This window comes from Mus caroli, chromosome 14 (genome assembly GCF_900094665.2).
Source record: "Mus caroli chromosome 14, CAROLI_EIJ_v1.1, whole genome shotgun sequence".
Lineage (NCBI taxonomy): Eukaryota > Metazoa > Chordata > Mammalia > Rodentia > Muridae > Mus > Mus caroli.
In genome coordinates this window covers 1,247,878-1,273,123 of record NC_034583.1, presented here as the reverse complement: position 1 = coordinate 1,273,123, position 25,246 = coordinate 1,247,878, and the positions used below count along the sequence as shown (strand labels likewise).

Below are 25,246 nucleotides of genomic sequence, written 5' to 3'. Positions count from 1 at the left end.
GGGTCTGGGCCACAGTCCATCCAGTGGAGCCAAGGCAGAACTCAAGGCTGGAATCCGGAGGCCTGAACTAAAGCAGCAGCCACGAAGGAGCCAGAGGCAGCTGCTCACCGGCCGGGATAGTCTGCTTCTCTATGGAACCCAGGACCGCCACTCACACTGTGCTGAGCCTTCCCCATCAATCCTTAGTCAAGAAAATGTCAATTCAATGGAGGCATTTTCTCAACTGAAGTTTCCTCTTCATGGATGACCCTATTTCATGTCAAGTTGACAAAAACCTAACTAGCTCACTGCTCATCGAATGCTGTTAGTAAAACCTATTAGGATTTAAGATGGTTAGCCACTTAACTTAGGGTCCACTGAATAAAAATAAGACATCTCTAACAAGAAGAAAATCTTTCAACCTATAAATACGGTATAGCCTATCAAATTAAGAGACCACCAACTACCTTTCATGACTACTTTCTATATTTCTTTTTTTTGTAGTCCTGGCTGTCCTGAAACTCACTCTGTAGACCAGGCTGTCCTCAAACTCAGTAATCCGCCTGCCTCTGCCTCCCAGGTGCTGGGATTAATGGCGTGCACCACCATGCCTGGCTACTTTCTATATTTCTATGTAGAACATTTTTATGTTCTTTTTTAAAGGGGCTGAGGGGAATGTTACCTTTAATATTTATAATTTATTATTGTTATTTGTGTGTGCACATGCTACCATGAAAATATGAATGTCAGAGGGCTTTCGGGAGTCAGTTCTCTGCTTCCATTCTGGTTTCCAGGGAAATCACCTCAGTTCAACAGCATTGTGTGGCCAGGCCCTTTACCTGCTGAGCCATCTTCTTAGCTCCCATGTTATTCTTTAGATTTATTATCGGGTAGTTAAGAGTTATTGACACTAAAGTAAGTAGTAACGTTTAACATTTTAATTTGTTTGTTTCCGGTATTTGGGCATGCCATTGATTTTTGGTTATTGATTTTTTTTTAGATTCCCATATTTACTTTGTGTATATCAATATTTTGCATGCATGTATGTGTACCATGTGTATGCCTGTTGGATCCCCTGGAACTGGTGTCAAGGATAGCTGGAAGCCATTATGTGCGTGCTGGGAATTGAACCCAGGACCTTTGCAAGAACAAGTGCTCCTAACCAATAAGCCTTCTCTCTAGCCCTAGTTATTGAGCTTGCATTCAGCAACGTAATCAAATTCACTTCTGGTGTGTGTATGCACATCTGTACATGTGTGTAGGTGCATGTACTTAGATGTGTATGTGCTTGTGAAGGCCAGAGGTTGACACCAGATGTCTTTCTCAATTGTTTTTCCTCTGTATTTTTCAAGAAACATAGTCTCTCACTAGATCTAACGCTCACTGATTTGGCTAGATTAGTGGGCAGCAGCCCCAGGGATCCTCCCATCTCTGCGTCTTCAACACGAGGATTAGAGATGTGTGCTGCTTCACCCAGATTTTCTCATGGGTGCCGGAGCTTGGAACTCAGGTCCTTATGGTAAGCACTATACCAACTGAGCCGTCTTCCTACCTGGACTCCAACCTTCCCTATTAATTATTTCTAATTATCTATAGATTCTCCCAGATTTCCTATGTACACAATCCTGTCATCTGCAAACAGGATTTATATTTTTATTTTTTATTCTCATTCTTTGTTTATATTTTATTTATATAACCGAATGATTTGGAATGGTTCCTAACCTCAATTTCATGATCAAGCTTTCTATAGGAAACTTAGAAAATCTCAGTCTTTTCCATTGTGAGACCAGTCTTGTTATTTCCACTCTCAGTGGAAACCAGAAACAGGGCCCATCACACAGCATGGCCACAGCACCACAGTTATGCCCTCTGCTGATTCATGGGGAAACATTTGGCACTTCTGCAGGAGCCTATGACACTGTCAGATAGGTTGGCCATGCCCCAGGAATACTCAGACCCAGAGAGAGCTGCCAAGAAGACTAGCTATGCCTACAGAGAACATCAGTCTCTGGTCCTTGAGCTGGGCAGATCCTAGAGGGAGTCAAGATGCCCAGTGATTTCAAGCCCTTCTGCCCAAACAGCAGGACAGCTGGGATGTGTGTGTCACAGGGGGACTTCTAGAATCTGTTGTTCCTATTTGTGTGACAATATTGAAAAGTCACCTGAGTGCCCAGCCAGGTTAGCAACTCCACTGGTCATCATGGCAGGCAGCCAAGCAGACGATGGCCTTTAGAACAGCGTGATTAGGGGGTGTAAGTGATGCGTGGGAAAGCTGTTCTTCCAGTGACGGCACTGTGCAAATGCGGCTTGCAGTGGGGAGATTAGAAGGAAACAGGCTGTGCTTTTCAGCGAAGCAGAGGAAGCTACTCCCAGGGCTTCTGACAGCTCTCTGGGATGGCATCAGAAGCCGTTACTAAAATCTCAATCCCTCATGTCACCTTGCCATCTGGTGAGTCTGTGATCTGAAAGTATTCCAGGATTTTCACCCTTTTCAACTAGCTGAATCTCCTTTTGGGCTATGAGTCTGAGTTCATGCAACAACGAGCACTGTGTCTGTTGTTGGCCACTGCTTAGAGCTGGGTGACAGGCACAGTCAGACTTTAAGACACCATTCAGTCATACAGACCACCAACAAAGGACTAACGGCTCTGCTCAATGGGGTCTCTGGCTTCTGATGGTATCATTTGCTGATTAAAGTAAACTGTTTGCTCTGCAGCACTGTTATGAGTGCAGAGCCAAAGATGGGAACAACCTGTGTTCATCAACAACAGCCAAGGGGTAACCAAAATATGGTATAATCATACTATCCTTGTTATTTTGCTTCTATCACAAAAACCCTGAAGACTGGGTAATTTGTAAAGGAAAGGTTTATTCAGGTTGATGGTTCTAGAGCAGTGATTCTCTACCTGGGGGGCGAATGACCCTTGCACAGGGGTTGCATATCAGATAATCTGCATATCAGATATTTACATCATGATTCATAACAGTAGGCCAAATTACAGTTATGACGTAGCAACAAAAGTAATTTTATGGTTGGGGTCACCACACCACGAGGAACTGTATTAAAGGGTTGCAGCATTAGAAAGGTTGAAAACTGATGTTCTAGAAACTGGAAAGTCCCAACCATGGTGTGACTTCTGTTTGGCTTTTGGTTAAGGTTTTCTGCTGCTTCAACTCAGGACAAGAAGTCAAAGGGCAAGTGGCACTAAAAAAAAAAACCAAAGTATGAGGTGCTGCCTTGACTTCCAGCAACCAACTCCCATGTCCCAGGACTCCAGTCTCAGCACAATAGCACTGATTTCTCTAAATGATTGAATGCCCTCTTACAGCCCGTTTAATACCATTCCATTGGGACTGAACCTTCAACAGAGGTTTGGGAAGTGCAAATCCTCTTAACACCTAGTGGGTACAAAGAGAAATCATTCTACCATAATAACAAAACAAATACTGACCCCCGAGACAGTGCACATGGAGCTTGGTGGCTCCAGCCTGTCATCCCAGCATTGGGAAGGTTGACGCAGGAGGATCACACATTTACTTAGTGTGACCTTTGGGGAGATAGAAAAGATCTCGAATGTCATGACAATACAAAATTACAACTACAACATAGCCATTCAACTGTATACACTTTCATGCAACCATATCCATGTTATAGTCCACATGTGCAAACTGCATTCTCTGCTTCAAGCTCACTCGTTTAACAATAATGGCATCTGTGTGTGGAGGAGCATGGGCCTTGGCAGGGTCCTGAGGTGGAGACACAGTTCTGACCTCTCTATGTCTAGGATCACCCAGGAGTCTTGGCAATGCAGCAAGGACAGTAGCATTGAGGCAACTAGAGGTCTAATTTGTCAGTGCAGAGGTGGGTCGTAGGTGACCCTCCCAAGGGGCGACAGCTTCACCCACACGGAAAAGGCAGAGAGAATGAAAGATCATAAACCACATTGCCCTATTTGCTGCTTTCCAAGGCTTGGAGCCTGAGCAGCGAGTGGAAAATTCCATGAGCCAGTGAAACAAAAGGGAGCCAGAAAGGAGGGCAGATAGAGGGCATCCGCCTCCTGGTGCCCTTCTCCACGTGAGAGGTTCCCTCTAACTGCCCAGATAAATCTCTTGGGGCTTATCTACAGTATGGAGAAGAACCTGGTCTATTTCATATTCATTTCATCATGAAGCAGGGGAAAGTTGACTTGACTTCACAAATGGATAGTGGCACAGAAAAACCAACAAAGCATAGCACTGTCTTTTCAAGAGCTAACTTTTTTTTTTTTTTTTTTTTTTTTTACTATAGAATAGAGTTTATTCAGGGCATGGGGAGGGGAGACAGAGAGAGACACAGAGACACAGACAGAGACAGAGAGAGAGTTGAGGAGTAGAGGCTGGCCATGAGCTGGTGGAGAAAAGGGGGAAGGGAATGGGGAAGGGGAGAAGAGAAGGAGTGGGAGCAACAAGGCAAGAAAGCAAGAGCAAGTGCTAACTTTTTATAAGCTAGGAATACAGGTCAGTGCTAGAGGCCCTGCCTGCATACATGGCCGTGGGTTCAATCCTTTGGTAGGTAACAATAGCTAGGCTAGAATTTAAGGTAACTGTAGTGAGAATTCTGGAATTTTGGTTCTTTAAAAAGCACAGAAATATTATAAGAACATGTTTTAGTTTTAGTCCCAGGTGTGGGGAAACGGGGCTGTTTCAGATTGTCCACAGCAGCTGACCATGATTTGTCTCATGCTCTAGCAGAGGCATGGTGTTGCCAGCTGCAGATAAGCTTCTGCAACTGTGTGACTTTTAGAATTCTGGGAATTTTTCAGAGGTTATATAAATGCTAGAACATTGCTAGGTGGGGTTGGTGGTTGGTGGTAATTTGGGGGGGGGGAGGTTGTTAGCAGCTGTATTCAAAGAAGAAACAAAAGGAAAGAAATTAGATTCAGATATTTCTCTCTCCCTCTCTCTCACCCTCTCCCTCTCTCTCGCCCTCTCCCTCTCCCTCTCTCTCTCTTCCTCCTATCCTTCTTTCTCTCCAATCTAGTGATAGGGATGAAAGGGTGAGAAAAGGGTGGGAAAAGAAGAATCCACGAAGTAGTAAAACTAGCTACAGGTAACTATGTTTATTTTTACTTTTTTACATTACTTAGTTTTCACAGCAAATTTTCCACATTTCAGTAGAGTTATTTATATCACTTTTTAAATAAATAGATTTAAAAGCCAGGTGTGGTGACTCATTCCTGTAATCCCAGCACTTGGGCAGCAGAAGCAGGAGGGTCCTGAGTTCAAACCATGCTCAGCCAGCCACACGGGGAATTCCAGACCAGCTGGGGCTACAGTGAGACACCATCTCGGAACGGTAACAGTAGAACTCACAACTGTCCTCTGACCGCCACAAAAATTAAAGCTTCCAAAAAGCCTCCCCAATAATAGTAAATACATTATTTTAAAAGACAGCCAAAACATAGATGTAAGCTCTTAACAGTAAAGAAAATATGGAAGAAAAGTACAAATGGTCCTGAGACAGGGCAGAAACGAGGGCAGTAAGAATGGCAGGCATTCAGAAGTTTTATTTGTCTCTCTCACCATAATAATTAACAATTCTAGAGCAAGTCTGGGTGTGCTGGAACATTCCTGTAATCCCAGGATTTGGGAGGCAGAGGAGGAATATCAGGACTCCTCTTCACAGTAAGTTTGAGGCAAGCCTGGGCTATGAGATCTTAACTCCAAATAACTATAGTGGGGCACGCCTTCAATCCCAGCTCTCCCACGGCAGAGGCACGCAGATCTCTTGAGTTTGAGGCTAGCCTGTTCTACATAGAATTCTAGGCTAGCCACAGCTATATGTACTGAGACCCTGTGCCAAAACCCAAACAAGACAATAAGACACCTAACAGTTTCAGAGTACATTTGGAAAACAGTTTGCCATATGAGCTCTTCCCACGGAGGGTTCCTGGTGCTTCTGATTCATATCTCAATGACATCCATGCACCTGGTGGGTAGGAATGAAAAGCCTTTCATAGAGTTTTAGGAGTCAGAGTGACCCTCGGGGCAAACATGCTATCAGGCAGAAACTTGAAACAGTCTATCTGCTTTGAAGCAGCTGCCAGTCCAAGAACATTCAAAACTCAAAGAGTTGCCATGCTCACAGGCAAACACCCATACACATAAAATAACTATTATAAAAAAAAGAAAACGTTAAAAAGATTTCAAAATAAGATGTATGTCCTTCATCGTTTGTTTAAAATAGTTCATGAGAAGATGACAAGCAACAATGGCCAGGACAAAGTGGGGGTGGCGATATGGTTACACTGTACAAACCTCAATCATCCAGCTGACTTACCAATAATAGATTCTTATCAGAGCTGAAGGCCACAGGAGGAAAGACGCAACAAATGCCAGGATCGGAATGGCCAGGGTCCCACCCGCAATCACAAACATGTTAACCACATCGAGATCCATCCTGCTCCTTGAGCCTTGTTGACACCTGCAGAGGCTGAAGAGAGGGTAAGAGTGTTGAAACCACCCCAGGGGAAACGAGGAAGAATTGGAAAGGAAAGGATCCTGAGTCCAGAGACAGGAGCCTGAAAAACAAACCATAGCAGGGAGATATGCCCAGGCAGACTTGGGAGAACCTTTCAAAACGTGGCAATCAACACACCAGGGTACACCACGCGATGACTGGAGAAATCTGAGGACCCGATGGGTACCAGATAGTAGCAGTACACACAGTGTATCCAACAGAACTGTAGCTGTGGACAATGAAGTTGTCATGCCTGCTCAGGCTTTGAGGTGTGGTGGTGGTGGGGTTAGGGCTGGGGAGGTGGGGGTGGGGCGCTGTACAAACTGGTAAATACTCCTCACTTCTAAAAGTTCAGGAGAAAGTAATGTATGTAAAAAGATAACTATGATGTATTATTCCTTCAAGTTTTCTATAAATTTGAAATCTTTTATTCTTACTGATTAATTGATTGAGACAGGTCTCACTGTGTAAACTAGACTGGCTTGAATCTCATTGTGTAGCCTAGGTAGGCCTGAAGGGGCTGAGAGATGACTCAGTGGTTAGGGGGCACTTGCTGGCTTGGACTCTCGGCACCCACAATGGGGCTTAAAAGCACCCGTAACTCTGGTTCCAGAGGATTTGATGCCTTCCTCCTTCCACCTTCCTCAGGCACCAGGCATGGACTTGCACACATACATACATGCAAAACACCCCTGTACTTAGAATAAAATGTAAAAATATAACCAAACAAGAGAGGAATTATACCCATTTCGCAGATGAAGCCCTGCAGCAGAGGACGTAACCCTGGTCTGCTCATGCAACTCCTTTTAGGAGCTTGGTCAGCAGAAGCAGTTTTCCCAGCATGCTTCAATCACTGGCCTGCTGGACAAGAATATATGTTCTTTCTTAGTGCCTGGAATAGCACAAGACAAACAGAGTACAAATAGACTGAAGGAAAGCAAGGTTACAGATGGGAAGAAGCCTGTGGAACACACTCTAGGGAAGAAAAGGCATTCCCTACAATGCTACAGGAGACTGAAATTTCCCCAGAAAATAAGTAACTACAAAACCCCGTGGAGGAATTGCCTATTAAATCCAAGGTCCAGGGTCTGGGAAAAGAGGATATAGCTCAGAACAGATGTGTATAAGTCTGCAGGCTTTGGGTTGTAGGTCTCACGTGACCTGATAGGAACCAGAACTTAGCTCTAAGATAACTCTTCCGTATCACAGGATGCTCTTAAAACGTGCCAAAAGCCACTGTGATCCAGACTCCTGAGCTGGGGAGTTAATTACACAATGTCCCTTTAGTCTAGAAATTAGAACATTTGATGCCCAAGGTCGTGTTCATCACGAGTTCTGACACTGGAGATGGTAAGCAAACTGAGAGAAAAAAACTTTCCTCTGCTGGTATCTGCTGTAGATATCACACTTTCAAGGGAAATTCTACCAGGATCCATCTTTGGAGAAGAAGGAACTCTTGTGTGACAGCATCAGCAAGGTTTGGGCTTCCCCAGAGAACCCATACACTCTCCCTGACAAGGTCAAACAAAGCCAGGCCTAATTGAGTAAACCATGCTTTCTGACTGCCGTGTTTTCCAGTGGCTCTCAACCTGTGGGTTACAACCCCTTGAACAGGGGTCACATATCAGATATCCTGCAAACCAGATGTTTATATTACAATCCCTAACAGTAGCAAAATTACAGTTATGAAGTATCAACAAAATAATTTTACGGTTGGGGTCACCACTACATGAGGAACTGTATTAAAGGGTCACAGCATTAGGAAAGTGGAGAACCACTGATTTAGACAAAGAATAGACAATATGTCCCATCTTTGCAAAATCCTTTACCTACAGAGGATGCCTAGATTTCCTTCGGGAGGTGGCTCCCTACCCTGCTGGTGCTTATTAAAAGACTTCCTTGGGCCTGGGTACAGGACAGACAAAGGGTAAAGACAAAGAAGACAAAACCTCAAGAACAAGGACTGCAATTACCAAAATAAAGGTGTTTCCTGGAACTTTCCAGACTATGGCCCCATACACAGGACAGCGCTTGGTGGCTAAGTCAGGCTTCAGTGGCACACAGCTTTGGGTAATGCTAATACTCACTCACTAAGCAACTCATCTCTGCCAGTCAAGTCCTGCCAAGGCTGGAGAGCAGCTCTGAGGACCTCAAGTTAAAGGATCTCTGTGCCGGACAATTCTGTGCCGGAAGTCTGTAGTTAGCCAGGAACATTGTTCCCATCATCCGTTTAACAGTGTGCATGTGCGTGTAGGTGCCTGTCTTTTTTTTTTTTAATGACTGTTTTATGAGTGTTGCATGTATATGTATGTGAGGGTGTCAAATCTTGGAGTTATAGACAGTTGTGAGCTGCCATGTGGGCACTGGGCATTGAAGCTGGGTCTTTTGGCAGAGCAGCCAGTACCTCAACTGCTGAGCCATCGCTCCAGTCTGCCTATCATTTATTGTAACAGACTCTGTGTGTGTGTGTGTGTGTGTGTGTGTGTGTGTGTGTGTGAGATAAGGCATGCCACAACATACATGTGGAAGTTGAGAACAATGTACAGACGTCAGTTCTCTCCTTCCACTGTGTGGGTTCAGGAGCTCAAATTTCCATAATCACATGGGGCAGTAAGGCCCTTTACCCACTGAACCATTCTTTGGCTCTTAATGACACTTTTAAATCATTCTAGGGACGTATCTTAATTTTAAGAATAAATTGAAGCTGGGCAGTGGTGGTGCACACCTTTGATCCCAGCACTTGGGAGGTAGAGACAGGCAGATTTCTGTGTTCAAGGCCAGCCTGGTCTACAGAGTGAGTTCCAGAACAGCCAGGGCTATACAGAGAAACTCGGTCTCAAAACAAAAAAAGAAAGAAAGAAGCAAAAGAATAAATTTAAGGAAAAAGACAGTAATTTAAGGAAACACACTAGAGCTAGGCATACTATCTGGTGGCAATGTGCTTGTCTACTGTGTGCAGTCCTGGAGGTTGATCCCTGGTGCTGCACGGAAACAAAGGGAAATACTAACTGGGTGGTGTGTGGTCCTGAGGTCATGGTATGTGAGCTGCTGCACAGAAGGTCGCAGTCACGGGATGGAGGGGTACTGACCTGGGGGTTTTCCCAGCCTCTTCTACAGACCCTACCCTCCTCACCTCATCTGTCCTTCCCTAATCTGCTGATTTAACATTTCTAGAGTTATACCAGGCAATCAAAGAATAGGACCTAGCTAGTTCTCCCATAAATCTCATGTCCTTTTACAGCTCCCCAGAAGCAGCTTCCCCTGCATAAGGGAAGTCAAATGTAGTCTGGGATCAGAAATCAGGCATGGCATTTCAGAACACTTAATGTCCCCAACTTTGACTGCTAAGGATCTTGAGCAATGACACACTTCAGGGTACAAAACAACATGTAAGAGTAAACAGAATATAGAAAACTTTCACAGAATCTTGCCTTCTAAACACATTCAACCTGCCCCACGAGTCACAGGATATACTCAGCTACAGCCCACACATTTGTAGTAACAATGTCACTATAGTGCCAAAACCCTGACATCTGCCTGGAGTTCATCGAATCTAACAAACTTAAAGTCTTGGTGTGCCAGACCTTGGGAGCAAACTCCGAAGCCAGTCCCACAACACCCAGAGGAAGATCCACTCCCAGGGGTTCTAACACACTCAGGACCACAGGATCTCAGGATCCCAGGAGCTTGGTCACACCAAATCTTAGGGTCCCAGAGTCAGCTTGACTCCCAGGAGCTCTGACACACCCAGGATCTCAGGATCACAGAGGCAGCTGGACTCTGAGGAGTTCTGACACAACCAGGATCACAGGAAGGACAGACTCCAGTCAGATATAGCCAGGGCAGGTAGCACTAGAGATAACCAGTTGGTGGGAGGCAAGCATAAGAACATAAGCAATAGAAACCAAGGTTACTTGGCATCATCAGAACCCAATTCTCCCAACATAGCAAGTCCTGGATACCACAACACACTGGAAAAGCAAGAGTCAGATATAAAATCACTTCTCATGATGGTGACAGAGGACTATAAGAAGGACATAAATAACTCCCTTAAAGAAATACAGTAGAACACAAGCAAACAGCTAGAAGCCCTTAAAGAGGAAACACAAAAATCCCTTAAAGAATAACAGGAAAACACAATCAAACAGGCAAAGGAAATGAACAAAACCATCCAAAATCTAAAAATGGAAAGAGAAACAATAAAGAAATCACAAAGGGAGACAGCATTGGAGTTAGAAAACCTAGGAAAGAGATCAGGAATAATAGATACAAGCATCACCAAGAGAATACAAGAGATAGAAGAGAGGCTCTCAGGTGCAGAAGATACCATAGAAAACATTGACACAGCAGTCAAAGAAAATGCAAAAAGCAAAAAGCTCCTAACCGAAAACATCCAGGAAATCCAGGACACAATGAGAAGACCAAACCTAAGGAGTATAGGTATAGAAGACAGTGAAGATTCCCAACCTAAAAAGCCAGTAAATATCTTCAACAAAATTATAGAAGAAAACTTCCCTCGAGTAAAGAAAGAGATGCCCATGAACATACAAGAAGCCTACAGAACTCCAAATAGACTGGACCAGAAAAGAAACTCCTCCCTTCACATAATAATCAGAACACCAAATGCACTAAACAAAGAAAGAATATTAAAAGCAGTAAGGGAAAAAGATCAAGTAACATATAAAGGCAGACCTATCAGAATTACAGCAGACTTCTCACCAGAGACTATAAAAGCCAGAAGATCCTGGGCAAAGGCCATAGAGATTCTAAGAGATCAAAACTGCCAGCCCAGGCTACTATACCCAACAAAACACTCAATTACCATAGATGGAGAAACCAAGATATTCCATGACAAAACCAAATTTACACGATATTATTCCATGAATCCAGCCTTTCAAAGGATAACAGACAGAAAACACCAACACAAGGAGGGACCTACACCCTAGAAAGTAATCTTTCAACAAACCTAAAAGAAGATAGCCACACAAACATAATTCCACCTCTAACAACAAAAGTAACAGGAAGTAATCGATTTTCTTTAATATCTCTTAACATCAATGGACTCAATTCCCCCCAAAAGACATAGACTAACAGACTGGATAAATAAAGAGGACCCAGCATTTTGCTGCATAAAGGAAATGCATCTCAGTGACAAAGGCAAACATTGTCTCAGAGTAAAAGGTTGGAAAACAATTTCCCAAGCAAATGGGCCCAAGAAACAAGCTGGAGTAGCCATTCTAATATCAAATAAAATCAACCTTCAACCAAAAGTTACCAAAAAAGATAAGGAAGGACACTTCATACTCGTCAAAGAAAAAAAATCTACCAAGATTAACTCTCAATTCCGAATATCTATGCTCCAAATGCAAGAACACCCACATTCATAAAAGAAACTTTACTGAAGTTCAAAGCGCACATCGCACCCCACACAATAATGGTGGGAGACTCAACACCCCACTCTCAGCAATGGACAGATCATGGAAAGATAAACTAAATCGAGATACAGTGAAACTAACAGAAGTTATGAACCAAATGGATCTAACATATTATAGAACAATTTATCCTAAAGTAAAAGGATATACCTTCTTCTCAGCACTTCACAGTACCTTCTCCAAAACTGACCATATAATTGGTCACAAAACAGGCCTCAACAGATACAACAAGATTGAAATAATCCCATACACCCTATCAGATCACCACGGACTACGGCTGGTCTTAAATACATAAAAACAATGGAAAGCACACATACACATGGAAGCTGAACAACACTCTACTCAATGATAACTTGGTCAAAGAGGAAATAAAGAAAGAGATTAAAGGCTTTTTAGAATTTAATGAAAATGAAGACACATCATACTAAAACTTATGGGACACAATGAAAGCAGTGGTAAGAAGAAAACTCATAGCTCTAGGTGCCTCCAAAAAGAAACTGGAGAGAGCTTACACTAGCAGCTTGACAGCACACCTGAAAGCTCTAGAACAAAAAGAAGCAAATTCACCCAAGAGGAGTAGACTGCAGGAAATAATCAAAATCAGGGCTGAAATCAACCAAATAGAAACAAAAACAACTATACAAAGAATCAACAAAACCAGGAGCTGATTCTTTGAGAAAATCAACACGATCGATAAACCCTTAGCCAGACTAACCAGAGGGCACAGAGACAGTATCCAAATTAATAAAATCAGTAATGTAAAAAGGGAGCCATAACAATGAAATATATCTTAAAATAATTATTCTTTGTGTTGACTATTAACAGTTGGAAATATTAAAATCATGTTCTACAAATGAAAAAAGTCTTGATGTGTCTATAAAAGACAATGTCTGTAAAAGATAATGTCTTTTACAACAAAAGACAGTAGCTGTGGCCAGTTTGGTATGGTAACAAGCACAGCCAAAACCTAACAGGGCAGTCTAAGTCCTCTGTGCCCACGGTGATTAACACCTCTTCCCACGCTCTCTCACTCCATGATAAGGTGGAAAGATGCCTATAACGGACACCTGGTCGGTAAGCAGTGTGCCTCCAACTCTCCCTCAACCCTGCAGGTCTGCGTTCTTCATGCCTCTGCCTCTCCCACGCACACGTGCATTGGGCATCAATTATGAAACGCCCAGCTCAGTGCCTCGCAGTTATCCACTATACTTCTCTAGAACTGCGTCCACACATGCTAACACACTAACCGCCTTTATAATCTTGTTCATTCCTTATTCCTGCTGGGGTGTTTTTAAAACTACTCGGTGCTGCTAAATCTCTTTAGTGACACAATGTAAAAATTCTCCCCATAAAGTTTACCACTAGAAAAACACTGTTGTTATTATTATGTTGAGTGGTGGTGGCATCCTCCTTTATTCCCAACACTTAAGAGGCACAGGCAGGTGGATCTCTGCCTCTTATCTATAGAGTGACTTCCAGGACAGCCAAGGCTACAGAGAAACCCTGTCTCAACACAGGGAGAGGGAGTGATGTTATTTTTATTTTGTGTATATTGGTGTTTTGCCTGTGTGTATGCCTATGTGCCACATGAATGCAGTGTTTAGAGAGGCCAGAAAGGGGGGGGGGTGTCCATCCCCCTGGAATTGGAGTTATAGATGAACATGAGCCACCATGAGGGTGCTGGGAACTGAACCCCAGTCTTTTGCAAGAACAATTAAGTGTTGAGCCATCTCTCTAGTCCTAAAAATTACAGATTTTAGCTAGACTTCATGGAACAGACCTGTAATCCCAGCTCCTTGGGAGACAAGGCTAGAGGATCATTTGAAGGTCTTTCTAGACTAAATAATAAGTTCTAGGCCAGCCTGAGCAACTTAAAAAGATCTTCTCTTAAAATAAATTTGGTGAGTTTTGTTTTGTTGGACCTGGGACATAGCTCAGTGGTAGAATAGGCTCAATTCCCACTGCGGGGAGACTGTTACAGTTAAAACACTACAAAGAAAAGAATACAGGAAAAGAAAAACACTATGTTCTTGAAATCTGAGTGCAGAGTCTGCACTGGCCAATAATGTAGCATCTCCACAGACTCCTGAACTAGTTCCTGGAAAGAACTACAGCTAAGACAGCCCTGGGTTGCTCTCCTCTATCTTCTCTGCGGGCATCTTGTCTCCTCAACTCTGGTTGAGCTCATGCCTACTCTGGACTTTGAAGCTCTAACAGTCTTGCTGTTGGAGTAAGCCTTGGCTAAGCATTCCTGGTTGCCCCTCAATGCTCTCCTCATTTTCTCCTGGATAATCCTAGAGGCTCTCTCTTCATCACTCTCATGATACACTCCTGACTCTCCCCTCTCCCCTTCACTTCCATGATTCACCCCTGACTCTCCCCTCTCCCCACCATTCCCATGATACATTCCTAACGCTCCCCTCTCCCCATCACTCCCATGATACACTCCTGACTCTCACCTCACAGCCATTCTCTACCACTCTCACTTATAGGAAATTATAAATATCAACATACTTGCCAGGATTTCCTTCTAGATTTTTCTAATGCCTGCTTGACACTAAGTTATGCCTCCAATATAGCTCTTCCTGTTTCTCCTGACCTGCCAGTTTCTGCTGATAGTTCCACCATCCATCTAGCCTCTTCAACACCAACATACATCCCATTCTTCTTATTTGTTTAACACACCAGAAACATAATGGTGAAAAGATACTAGCACTCAGGTCAACTTGTCTAAGTCTATGGAAATTTGCCATCTAAGTTTAAATAACTTCTGGGTATATAGTTCTGTGGTGAAGTGCTTGTTTAGCATATAAATTCCTAGGTTCCATGTTCAGTAGCATAAATTTAAATAATTTACTAATTTAATAGAATCCAAAGTTCACTTCTCAATTACAATAACTGTTTCAAGCTCTCAATAGGCACAAGTAGACAGGCTCAACCACACAGGAACACATAGTATTGGGATTCACACCCACATAGGAACACACAGCATTGGGAGTCACACCCACACAGGAACACACAGCATTGGGAGTCACACACACACAGGAACACACAGCATTGGGAGTCACACACACACAGGAACACACAGCATTGGGAGTCACACTGGGAAGGCCCCCTTACAGGCAACTGAATAGGCCAGTTTGGTTCAGTATTTATTGGGAATACTGACAGGAAGAGCAATCCACATCAGATTCAGAAGTGTCCAAGTCAGACTTGCTCCCTTGGCTGTATACTGGAATTAGGCCCTCCTTCTCCTGATGCTGTTAGACCACATCAGGCATCCTTCCAACACCAGCTTCTGGAAGACTCATCTCAGTTCATGGCGAGCATCCAGCAGTGCAGATAAAATGTGAGCCACCCCATATGGTCTTATCTTAACCTCCCACTACTGACTCACCCCATGTCTACTTATACCCCAACAAACCAGACCCATGCCTGCCCACACTGCCTTTTGCTTTGTCCCCTCTGGCTATTCTCTTAGCTAACAGATATATTCCTCCTGGCCTCTAGGGACGATTCCAGTGACACATTCCCCAATAGAACACTGTCATTCTCCTGTGGTCTTGCCTTCTAGACATGCTTCATATCAGAGATCCTGGATGGTCTTTGGCAACTGCAGGGGCTTTTAGAGTGTATCCTGGAGTTATGAACACCCTTCCCCCGAGTACTTAGTCACTCAGTACTGGTGGCCCACATAGATTGAACAGGAGCTCAGATGGCCCAGCCTTGAGAAAGCCGCTCCTGTTTTTGATACTCTAATAAATATATTAAAAATTCACACTTACTATTCAAGGAGCAGACTCTTTCCCAGAGTTGCTGGCTTTGGCAGAGGCTGAAAATGAGTTTCTGTGATCACAGGAAGTAAAATAAGAAAGCATTAAGCCATCATAAGGAAGCTAATACGCTTGGATGTGCTGGCAGCCAGCCGGATCTGGCTCTGGGAGAGCAGAGAGCTCTCTGAGTCAATACCCAGAAAAGAAGGCTCTCCTGCTCCTTCCTTTATAGTTCACCTCGAGCTCAGGCCACCTCCCCAACTAGGTGAAAGTGCACAGAGGGCAGGGCATCTAGATAACTGCTTAGGCCTGGGAGGGCTAACAGGGTCTAAGGTGAAAGTGGTGACAGGTCAGGCACATGATCGACCACCACCAGCAATGAAGAGGCACGGAAGGGAACAGGAAGGTGTGGCGCACAAAGCTTAATGAATAACCTCACATAAAGATCTAGAGTTCTCCTTCCTCATCTGAACTAGGGGCTCACCTAAATGCTACATTCTTTTTTTTTTTTTTTAAAGATTTATTTATTATTACATGTAAGTACACTGTAGCTGTCTTCAGACACAGCAGAAGGGGGCATCAGATCTCATTATGAGTGGTTGTGAGCCACCATGTGGTTGCTGAGATTTGAACTCAGGACCTTCAGAAAAGCAGCCAGTGCTCTTAACCACTGAGCCATCTCTCCAACCCTAAATGCTACATTCTAAAAGGAATGACAAAAAGAGAAATCACCAATGGGTGAAGAAGGCAATCCTGCGACAAGAGTGGCCAGTGAACAGAGGCCTACATGCTCACAAACAGGGCTTAGAGAATGGAAGGGGGCTGGCAGAGTCTCCACAGCCACAGGGGAAAGTTAGGCCACAGGACCCAGAAGCATACGGGCAAGTTAGCATTAAACATGAGAAACAAACCAGGAAAGCTCTAGAAGAAATGACAATAACTCTGAAAATGTCTCCTGTGAAGAAGGCCATTCTGAGACACGTCTACCTCTAGAGTCCGCGATGGAACACGCTAAAATACTGTATCAGGATTACAAGAGCAGTAGGTTGTTGCATAAAATCACTTTTTAAAGTCTACTTGCAGAGAGCACATAAAAAGGTCCAAAGCTGCCAACAGGCATCTTGCAGCGGACACTTCCTTAGGGCACGAGAAGCCCCTGCAGTCCTAGATGCAGTAGGAAAGAGAGAAGCGACCTGGAGAACATCCCAGGAAGGAATCAGAAACAGCCCAACCCCTGAAAAGAGGCTAAGCCTCATTTACAATAGGACACAGGTAAACCAAGTCCTTGGGTTGAGGCTCTCACCTGTCATCAGCAAAACCACTCTCGCTCAGTGAAAATGCACTGTAGACCATGTGGTGAGGCCATGTAGACACGGATGCTCTCAAATCCTGTACCAGCACACATACCCATCAACCAACTCCACAGAACAGCGATTTGTCAAAACCCGTGGCAATATAAAATGTACCTTCCCTTGACCTAACAACACCCCTTTTCTTGTAGTAACTCACCTTTATTTTCTATCAAAAAATATATTTAAAAATCTCTATACAAAGTTATTTATTACAACATACTATAATGCAAGACTGGATGGAACCAAAATGCCCACTTACATGGGTTCTGGTAACTAAGTGCTGGCATAGCTTTAATTTTTTTTTTTTTAGATTATATAGAGCCATTAAATACAAGATAAAATTATTGGACATTAAAATAAAATAAAGGGGAATACAGCCAAGCATTGTGGTGCATGACTTTAATCCCAGTGCCTGGGAAGCAGAGGCAGGGGGAAGCCAGCCTGCTCTACACAGTGATTTCTAAGCTAGCAGTGGTACTTCTGAGACCTTGTCTTTTCTTTTTAAAGAATTATATTTATTTGGGGCTGGAGAGATGCTCGGTACTTAATAGCACTCGTTGCTTCGCAGAGGACCTGGCTTCAGTTCCTAGCACCCATATGGGGGCTGAAACTGTAACTCAACTTCCACTGGATCTGATATCCTCTGCTGTCATTCACAGGCAGCAGGTACACACATGAGTCACATACATACATGCAGACAAAACTCTCATACACATACAAATAAATACATTTTAAAATAATGAAGCAGTTTCATTTGACCCAATGGGTAATGAACAGTAAAGTACATAGTTAATTTAAAAAAGAAAGAAAGAAAGAAAGAAAGAAAGAAAGAAAACAAAGTAGAGCACCCAGGCATAGTGAGACACATCTATAACTCCATCACTCAGAAAGCTAAGTAGGAAGATTCGAGAGCTCAAGTCTAGTCTGAGCTATCTAGCAAGACTCAATCTAAGATAGATGGGTAGATGGATAGATGGATAGATGGATAGATAGATAGATAGATAGATAGATAGGTGGATAGGTGGATAGATAGATAGGTGGATAGATATAGATAGATAGATGGATAGATGGATAGGTGGGTAGGTGGGTAGGTGGATAGGTGGATAGGTAGGTAGGTGGATAGGTGGATAAGTGGATAAGTGGATAGGTGGGTAGGTGGATAGGTGGGTAGGTGGGTAGGTAGATGGGTAGACAAGTAGATAAGTAGACTGGCAGGCAGGCAAGAAAAACCAAAACAGACAGTAGATAAAAATAAGACTTCTTCATTGAAAGCACACTAAGAGAAACACACACACACACACACACACACACACACACACACACACACACATGATATGCTTTTCATGTATATAAAATGGTTCTGAAGATAATGGCTGGCTCAGAGAAGGGAAACCAGGTTAGGGAGGGAATGGAGATGAGAGTGAGAGATTTCTAATGAATACTCACTTGTGCTTTCTGAACTGGTACCATGCACCTGTATAACAATTTCCCTCCATTTTCTCACAAATACAATGTGAGCTCCTCAAATGCAAGGCACTCTCCTGAACTGTCTACATCAGGAGCTACACGATACATATGACTATGTCGATTTATGTTAATTAAAATTAAAATATAAGGACCAGGGAGATGGCTCAGTTAGTAAAGTGCCTGACACACAAATATGGATACCTGAGTTTGGACCTAGTGCAGGGAGGCAGGTGGAAGGGATAGAGAAAGCCCCTGACAATGACCTCATCTCGTGTCTACACACACACACACACACACACACACACACACACACACACACTAAAATTTGGTTCCTTGGCTGCACTAGCCATGTGTCACATGCACAGGAGCCTCATGTGGCTTGTGACTACCATACTGGATGGTGAAAAAACAGACTATTTTCATTATCACTAAAGGTTCTATTGGCATAATAATCCAAGAGAGAGGGGGAAGCAATCAAACTATTGAGTAAAGAAATACAAATTCAAGTAGTTAGGATGAAAAACCATCTCCAAACAGAGGCGCATAACCTGAAGGCCCACATTAAGTCAATACTCAGAGTCCTGGGAGGTGTGGTCCTGACCTGTGTGACAGTGCAGAGGTTAAGTACACACCTGTAAGAACTTCAGTCTTTAAGGTTCAAGTTCCAGCACTCTAAGATAGACATTGGTAAGAACTTTCCACCCTGCATCCACACAGCCACGGTTAAGCTATAATTTGCTGTCTCCTTTGTGGTTCAGAAAAGGGCTGATAAGATTGCAACTGATTGCCTAGGGATTCTTGTCCAAGAACCAGTAGAGGAGCAGCTGCTCCCTGACTCTGCTACCCTAGCGACACTGTGGACAAGACAGCGCGGCACGCTGAGCTGTGCCCATGGGCAGAAGACCAGAAAGAACCAGAAAGTCTTGCCGCTTGACAACCCTGAGATACAACGGGCAGAGAGAGGCAGGACTAGTTATGACAGATTGACCGAGAACTTGGCTGGACAAAGGAGGCTTGTGTATCTCTGTGTGGCACAGCTTTCAAAACTCTTACTGTCTAAGGAGCGGGGCCCTGCATATGCAAAACATCAGACTCTTGAGTCAAGATGTAAGCTGTGGTGGTCTAAGATTACTATCTCCTTGAAATGAAGTTTGAAATAAGACATCACCACCGAAATCCTATCCACTCTCTCCATCTGTTTAAAACAAAAACCCTAAGCACATAACCAGCTCCTCCCATGGTCCCTCAGCCCCAGGGTCTGAGGCGTACACAACAAGCTTTCATCTTCCCTCCAGGTGAAGAGCCAGAGAAAGCATCCTACCAGCAAGTATTTCCTACTGGACTAAAAGGGAATCGAAATAGCCCCATGTGTGCTACAGTAGAGGCCTGGAATGGAAACTGAGCACCCCAAAACACTGTCCTGTTGTCCAAACCTGCTCTCAAAGAACTGGGAGTTTAAAGAGTTTTATCTTCAGCCAAGGGGATATGATTAGTAACAGTACTTCTGACTATAGGAACAAAGCCAGCTTCACATAGAAAACCAGCCCTGTCAAAATAATCAGTGCCAAAGTTTGAGGGCCACAAGTCGTGCTAGACCTTGGTGAGCTGGTCTCCATCCTCTTTTTAGACAAAATCTCCTCCCCAGAACTCTCAGTAACCTAAAAACAATGAATACCAAAAAAAAGAACATAAAACCTAGTGGTGCATGCCTAGAATCCCAGAGTATTCAGAACGCTGAAGCGGGAGGATCACGTTCAAGGTCAGCCTGAGCTTCAAAAAGAGAAAAAAAGAGAGGGCAGAGGGAAGGAAGGGAGGAGGGAGGGAGGAAGGCAGACAAGGAAGGAAAGAAAGGAGAGAGGAAGAGAGAAGGAAGGAAGGAAAGAAAAGAAAAGAAGGGAGGATGGAAGGATGGGGGAAACAAAGAAAGAAAGAAAGTAAGAAAGAAAGAAAGAAAGAAAGAAGGAAAGAAAGAGAAGAAAGAGGAAAAAGAAAAAATTTAAGAAAGAAGGAATGAAAGAGAAAAGAAAGACAGAAAGACAGACAGACACAAGATAAAATCACAGTCAAAATTTCACAGTTGGTAGACAGCACTGGAAAATTCTACATTAAGAAACAGGTTCAGCCCCATCAAAATTACAACTCAATTCTTCAACGAATTAGAAAGTGCAATCTGCAAATTCATCTGGAATAACAAAAAACCTAGGATAGCAAAAACTCTTCTCAAGGATAAAAGAACCTCTGATGGAATCACCATGCCTGACCTAAAGCTTTACTACAGAGCAATTGTGATAAAAACTGCATGGTACTGGTATACTGACAGACAAATAGAACAATGGAATAGAATTGAAGACCCAGAAATGAACCCACACACCTACGGTCACTTGATCTTTGACAAGGGAGCAAAAACCATCCAGTGGAAAAAAGACAGCATTTTCAACAACTGGCGGTTATCATGTAGAAGAATGCGAATTGACCCATTCCTATCTCCTTGTACTAAGGTCAAATCTAAGTGGATTAAGGAACTCCACATAAAACCAGAGACACTGAAACTTATAGAGGAGAAAGTAGGGAAAAGCCTCAAAGATATGGGTACAGGGGAAAAATTCCTAAATAGAACAGCAATGGCTTGTGCTGTAAGATTGAGACTGCTTGTGGACGTTGTACATCGTGGTGCGGAGCCTAGTGCGCACCACGATGTACAACGTCCACAAGCAGACTCACTGATAAGTGGATATTAGCCTAGAAACTTAGAATACCCAAGATATAAGATACAATTTGCTAAACACATGAAACTCAAGAAGAACGAAGACCAAAGTGTGGACACTTTGCCCCTTCTTAGAATTGGGAACAAAACAACCATGGAAGGAGTTACAGAGACAAAGTTTGGAGCTGAGACGAAAGGATGGACCATCTAGAGACTGCCATATCCGGGGATCCATCCCATAATCAGCTTCCAAACGCTGACACCATTGCATACACTAGCAAGATTTTGCTGAAAGGACCCAGATATAGCTGTCTCTTGTGAGATTATGCTGGGGCCTAGCAAACACAGAAGTGGATGCTCACAGTTAGCTATTGGATGGATCACAGGGCCCCCAATGGAGGAGCTAGAGAAAGTACCCAAGGAGCTGGGGGGATCTGCAACCCTATAGGTGGAACAACAATATGAACTAACCAGTACCCCCCTGGAGCTCGTGTCTCTAGCTGCATATGTATCAGAAGATGGCCTAGTCGGCCATCAGTGGAAAGAGAGGTCCATTGGTCGTGCAAACTTTATATGCCTCAGTACGGGGGAACGCCAGGGCCAAGAAGTGGGAGTGGTTGGGTGGGGGAGTGGGTGGGGGAGCGTGTGGGGGGCTTTTGGGATAGCATTGGAAATGTAAATGAAATAAATACCCAATTAAATAAAAAAAAAAGAACCAGGTTCAGGAAGACCACACAGTGTCTATGCAGATCCCATCTTCTAGGTCCTGTATGTGTGTGTTTGTTAAGGGATGAGTGTGGGGATTCGTTATGAAACTTCAGAGGTGAGAGGAGAAAGGGTAGGAGGCAGAGTCACAGAGTACATGTGATATACAAAGGTGGGAACAGGAATACTGTAGGCCAAAGGGAGATGAGGCAGAGAAAGGGAAATCAGTCTAAACAAAGGGTATTCACAAACATCAAAAGAAACCTGCTACTTTGTATACTGATTAAAAATATCAACATGCAGGGAACAGGGTTTTGCCACTGGGAACCCATACACTCTTTCATAGTAAACTTTTTTCTTTTCTTTCTTTCTTTTTTTTTTTTTTTTTTTGCATGTAGCTCAGCCTACACAAAATTCTAGGTTCCATCTCCTGCATTCTATAAAGTGGGCATGACGATGCCCATATGTAATCACGGCCAGGAAGGTAGAAAACACAACATCATCTTCAACTACATTGCAAGTTTGAGGCCAACCTGGGATACTTGAGACCCTGTCTCAAACAAACACAGGAATGGAGTAACAAATACTAAATAAAATTTGTATTTTAATTACAACCCTGTGCTAATTCCTAGGACAAAGAATAAAGTCCCTTATACTATTAGTAGCATGAAGGACCTACATATTTGACATCTGGTTACCATAGCAATAAAGAGCCCCCCCTTTTCAAAATATCTCATAGCTTTATTTCTCAAGGGCCCCTCATCCTCTAATTTCCCTGAAGGGGTGCTTGTCCCTTCTCTTTATCCGTTGACAAATCTTAAAGCTCAGACCTTGCCTACCACCACAACACATCAGCCAGGACGCTCTCAACCATCCTGATTTCAGGAAATCCTGCCTCTCTCTGTTAAGAGTAGTGATTTTACAACCCCGCCCCCCATCTGTGAAACATTTATAAATATCTATGGCCTGGAAGACACAGAAGAACAAACCGTAGCTTGCCTGGCCCCCAAGTGGAAACCCACAGGGGGATTGACAGACTAGAACCTAACACTGTATGGTCAGGAATCCACCAATGAGGATTCTCTTGCTATGAGGACTTTCAGCTCCCCTCTCTAAGCTGGACTCTTTGCGGGATTGAGATCAATGAGAGCAACTAAAGTCCTGGTCCTCTGGGGACTGTCTGCCCTGGTTTTCTCTTCTTCTCCACTCACTCCTCTTCCTAGCTACAGGACATGGTACACACCTCATCTCTTTCACAGCTCTTTCTAGTAGAACAAGAAAGTCAGAACCTCAGCTAGAGATTCCTATGCACCCCCACACCACTTCACTCATTTTCCCTCCCCAAAAGCTTTTGAATAAGCAGCATCATACCTTTGACTTGTCGTGAGCACTTAAGACCCACTGTGCCTTGGTGAATTCCAAACAGTAAGCTAGAAAGTCAAAATACAACCAACTCTCAGACCGAGAAGAAAGAAGCTGCTGCAGCCACCAACCAGACTGTCTCTCTTCAGGGAGTTACGTCACAGGGTTGCCCAGCCAGTGTCAACTCTGTTGCTATAGCTACCAACCCACCACCATTCATGTCAGAACAGTGTACTAGAGGGTACAGGTTGGGGGGCAGCTGAGACCCACAGGGTCGCACTGTTTTCCTCTCTTCTGCTCCTTGGTTCGCAAGGGCCTTCAGCACCAGGTACCAGGAGCTTGGAGCCTGCCATCCCTCAGGAGTCATTTTCTATCACTAACCACCTGCCCAGTATCACTTTCCTAGACAAGCCTTGGACACATCAGTTCCTTCCATGACTCTAGGGCACATGTGGTCCTTCTTGCCTTTAAAACCCTGGCTCACCTACAGGTCATGCCTGTTAGCACTGTATTCTCTGTCTGCTCATGCCTGCCAAGGGCCAGGTTTACACTTCATAACCTGGGTTCACATCTCTGCTCTATCACTGACCAGCTTTGAATTTAACATCATAGAACCTTACTGTGGAGATGGCATGATGCAAGAGAAGTTTAGAGTGGCAACTGGGAGCTCTCTGTGCACAGCAGGAAAAGACCAGCCTGCTGTCCCAGCAGCCAGGCAGCCCTGCCCAATACCACACCTTTACCTCTGCTATGCCCTGCCCTGCTCAAGGCCTGGCCAGCTGCATAAGCTATATCGAGAGGGTAGGTGATGCTGTCCTCACACTCAGGGGTTAGCTCACTTGCTGTCCAGTCCTCAAGTGTATAAAACCTGCACTCTGAATGACAAGGCCAACTTCCTAGGCCAACAAACAACGCTTCTGGAAAACTCTCAGGCAAAGGTTACTGCTAGTCTAGAAAATTACTTAACAAGAGGATCCCATCCTGCAGCGGTTAGGGACCTCAACTCACCCCTTCCAGCACTGTCCCTCCCTGCAGTACCAGAGACCTAGCCAACACAGTCCATCCGGCCATAGCAACAAAGACTACCTGACCCCCAGGGCTCCTGACCGCCTCCTGCTCTTCCATGAACAGACAACCACACCCAAGGTGAAACACTTTCGAGTTCTGAGAAGCATGTCCGTGTCAGGTTTCTTAGCAAGTGACAATGGGTGACAGATGAGCAATGTTGGCTATCCTGCCTTCAACATCCCTGGCCTTCACCTAGCCATGCCATTCACAAACTAGGACGAGCAGAAAGGTCTCAAAATGAAACAAAACTGACATCTCCCGAGGGACAAATATATCCTGATTGAGCCTTCTGCCCATCTCATCACCATGGAAACTCAGTGAGGAACTTGGAATTATGCACGAAAGTTACCCAGAAATGATGTCTCCCATTGTCAAGGGTTCTAAATGTACAGTTTTCCGACTCGTCAAACCTGGCTTCATATCAGCATCTCCCTCAGAGTCGGCATGCACAATACTGATTTTAAAACTCTTAAGGGTTGGCTGGCTGGTTCTCTCAGAAAGCTCAAGCTGGCATCAAGCCTGCTCTGCGTAGCCAAGGATGACGTGGAACTGCTCATCCTCCCTCCTTCACCACGGAGCTTCTTGCATGCTAAGCAGACACCTCAGCAAATGAACCCTATCACCTGCCCAAACGGGATATATGGGTCTCAGAGCACCTGCCCTTCATGGCGGCTAGTCTAATACTCAGAAACTTACAAAAGCTAGGAAAGAACCTTACCACTGATCTACACTGGAGCCTGGCCGATAAGTGGCTCTAAGTGTGCACAAAATGTAGCAGTAGATAAAGCTGGGGGGGGGGGGGGGGGGGGGGGGGTACAGCAGAAACAAGTGTAAGAAGATTTCTGATGCTCCTGCCTCACAATGACACACCCTCTGAGCATTCTGTTTCTTGGCCTGTAGACAAT

General features: G+C 44.1%; 1 protein-coding gene across 1 annotated transcript in view; it reads right to left on the bottom strand.

Annotated features, from left to right (window-relative positions):
- Abhd6 (abhydrolase domain containing 6) overlaps nt 1-25,246 on the bottom strand; it is a 51,792-nt gene that overhangs the window by 22,023 nt on the left and 4,523 nt on the right. The window contains exon 2 of the mRNA XM_021181717.2: nt 6,299-6,451. Coding sequence (XP_021037376.1) covers nt 6,299-6,417 — 119 coding nt within the window. The 5' untranslated portion in view covers nt 6,418-6,451. The remainder of the gene's footprint in view (nt 1-6,298; nt 6,452-25,246) is intronic.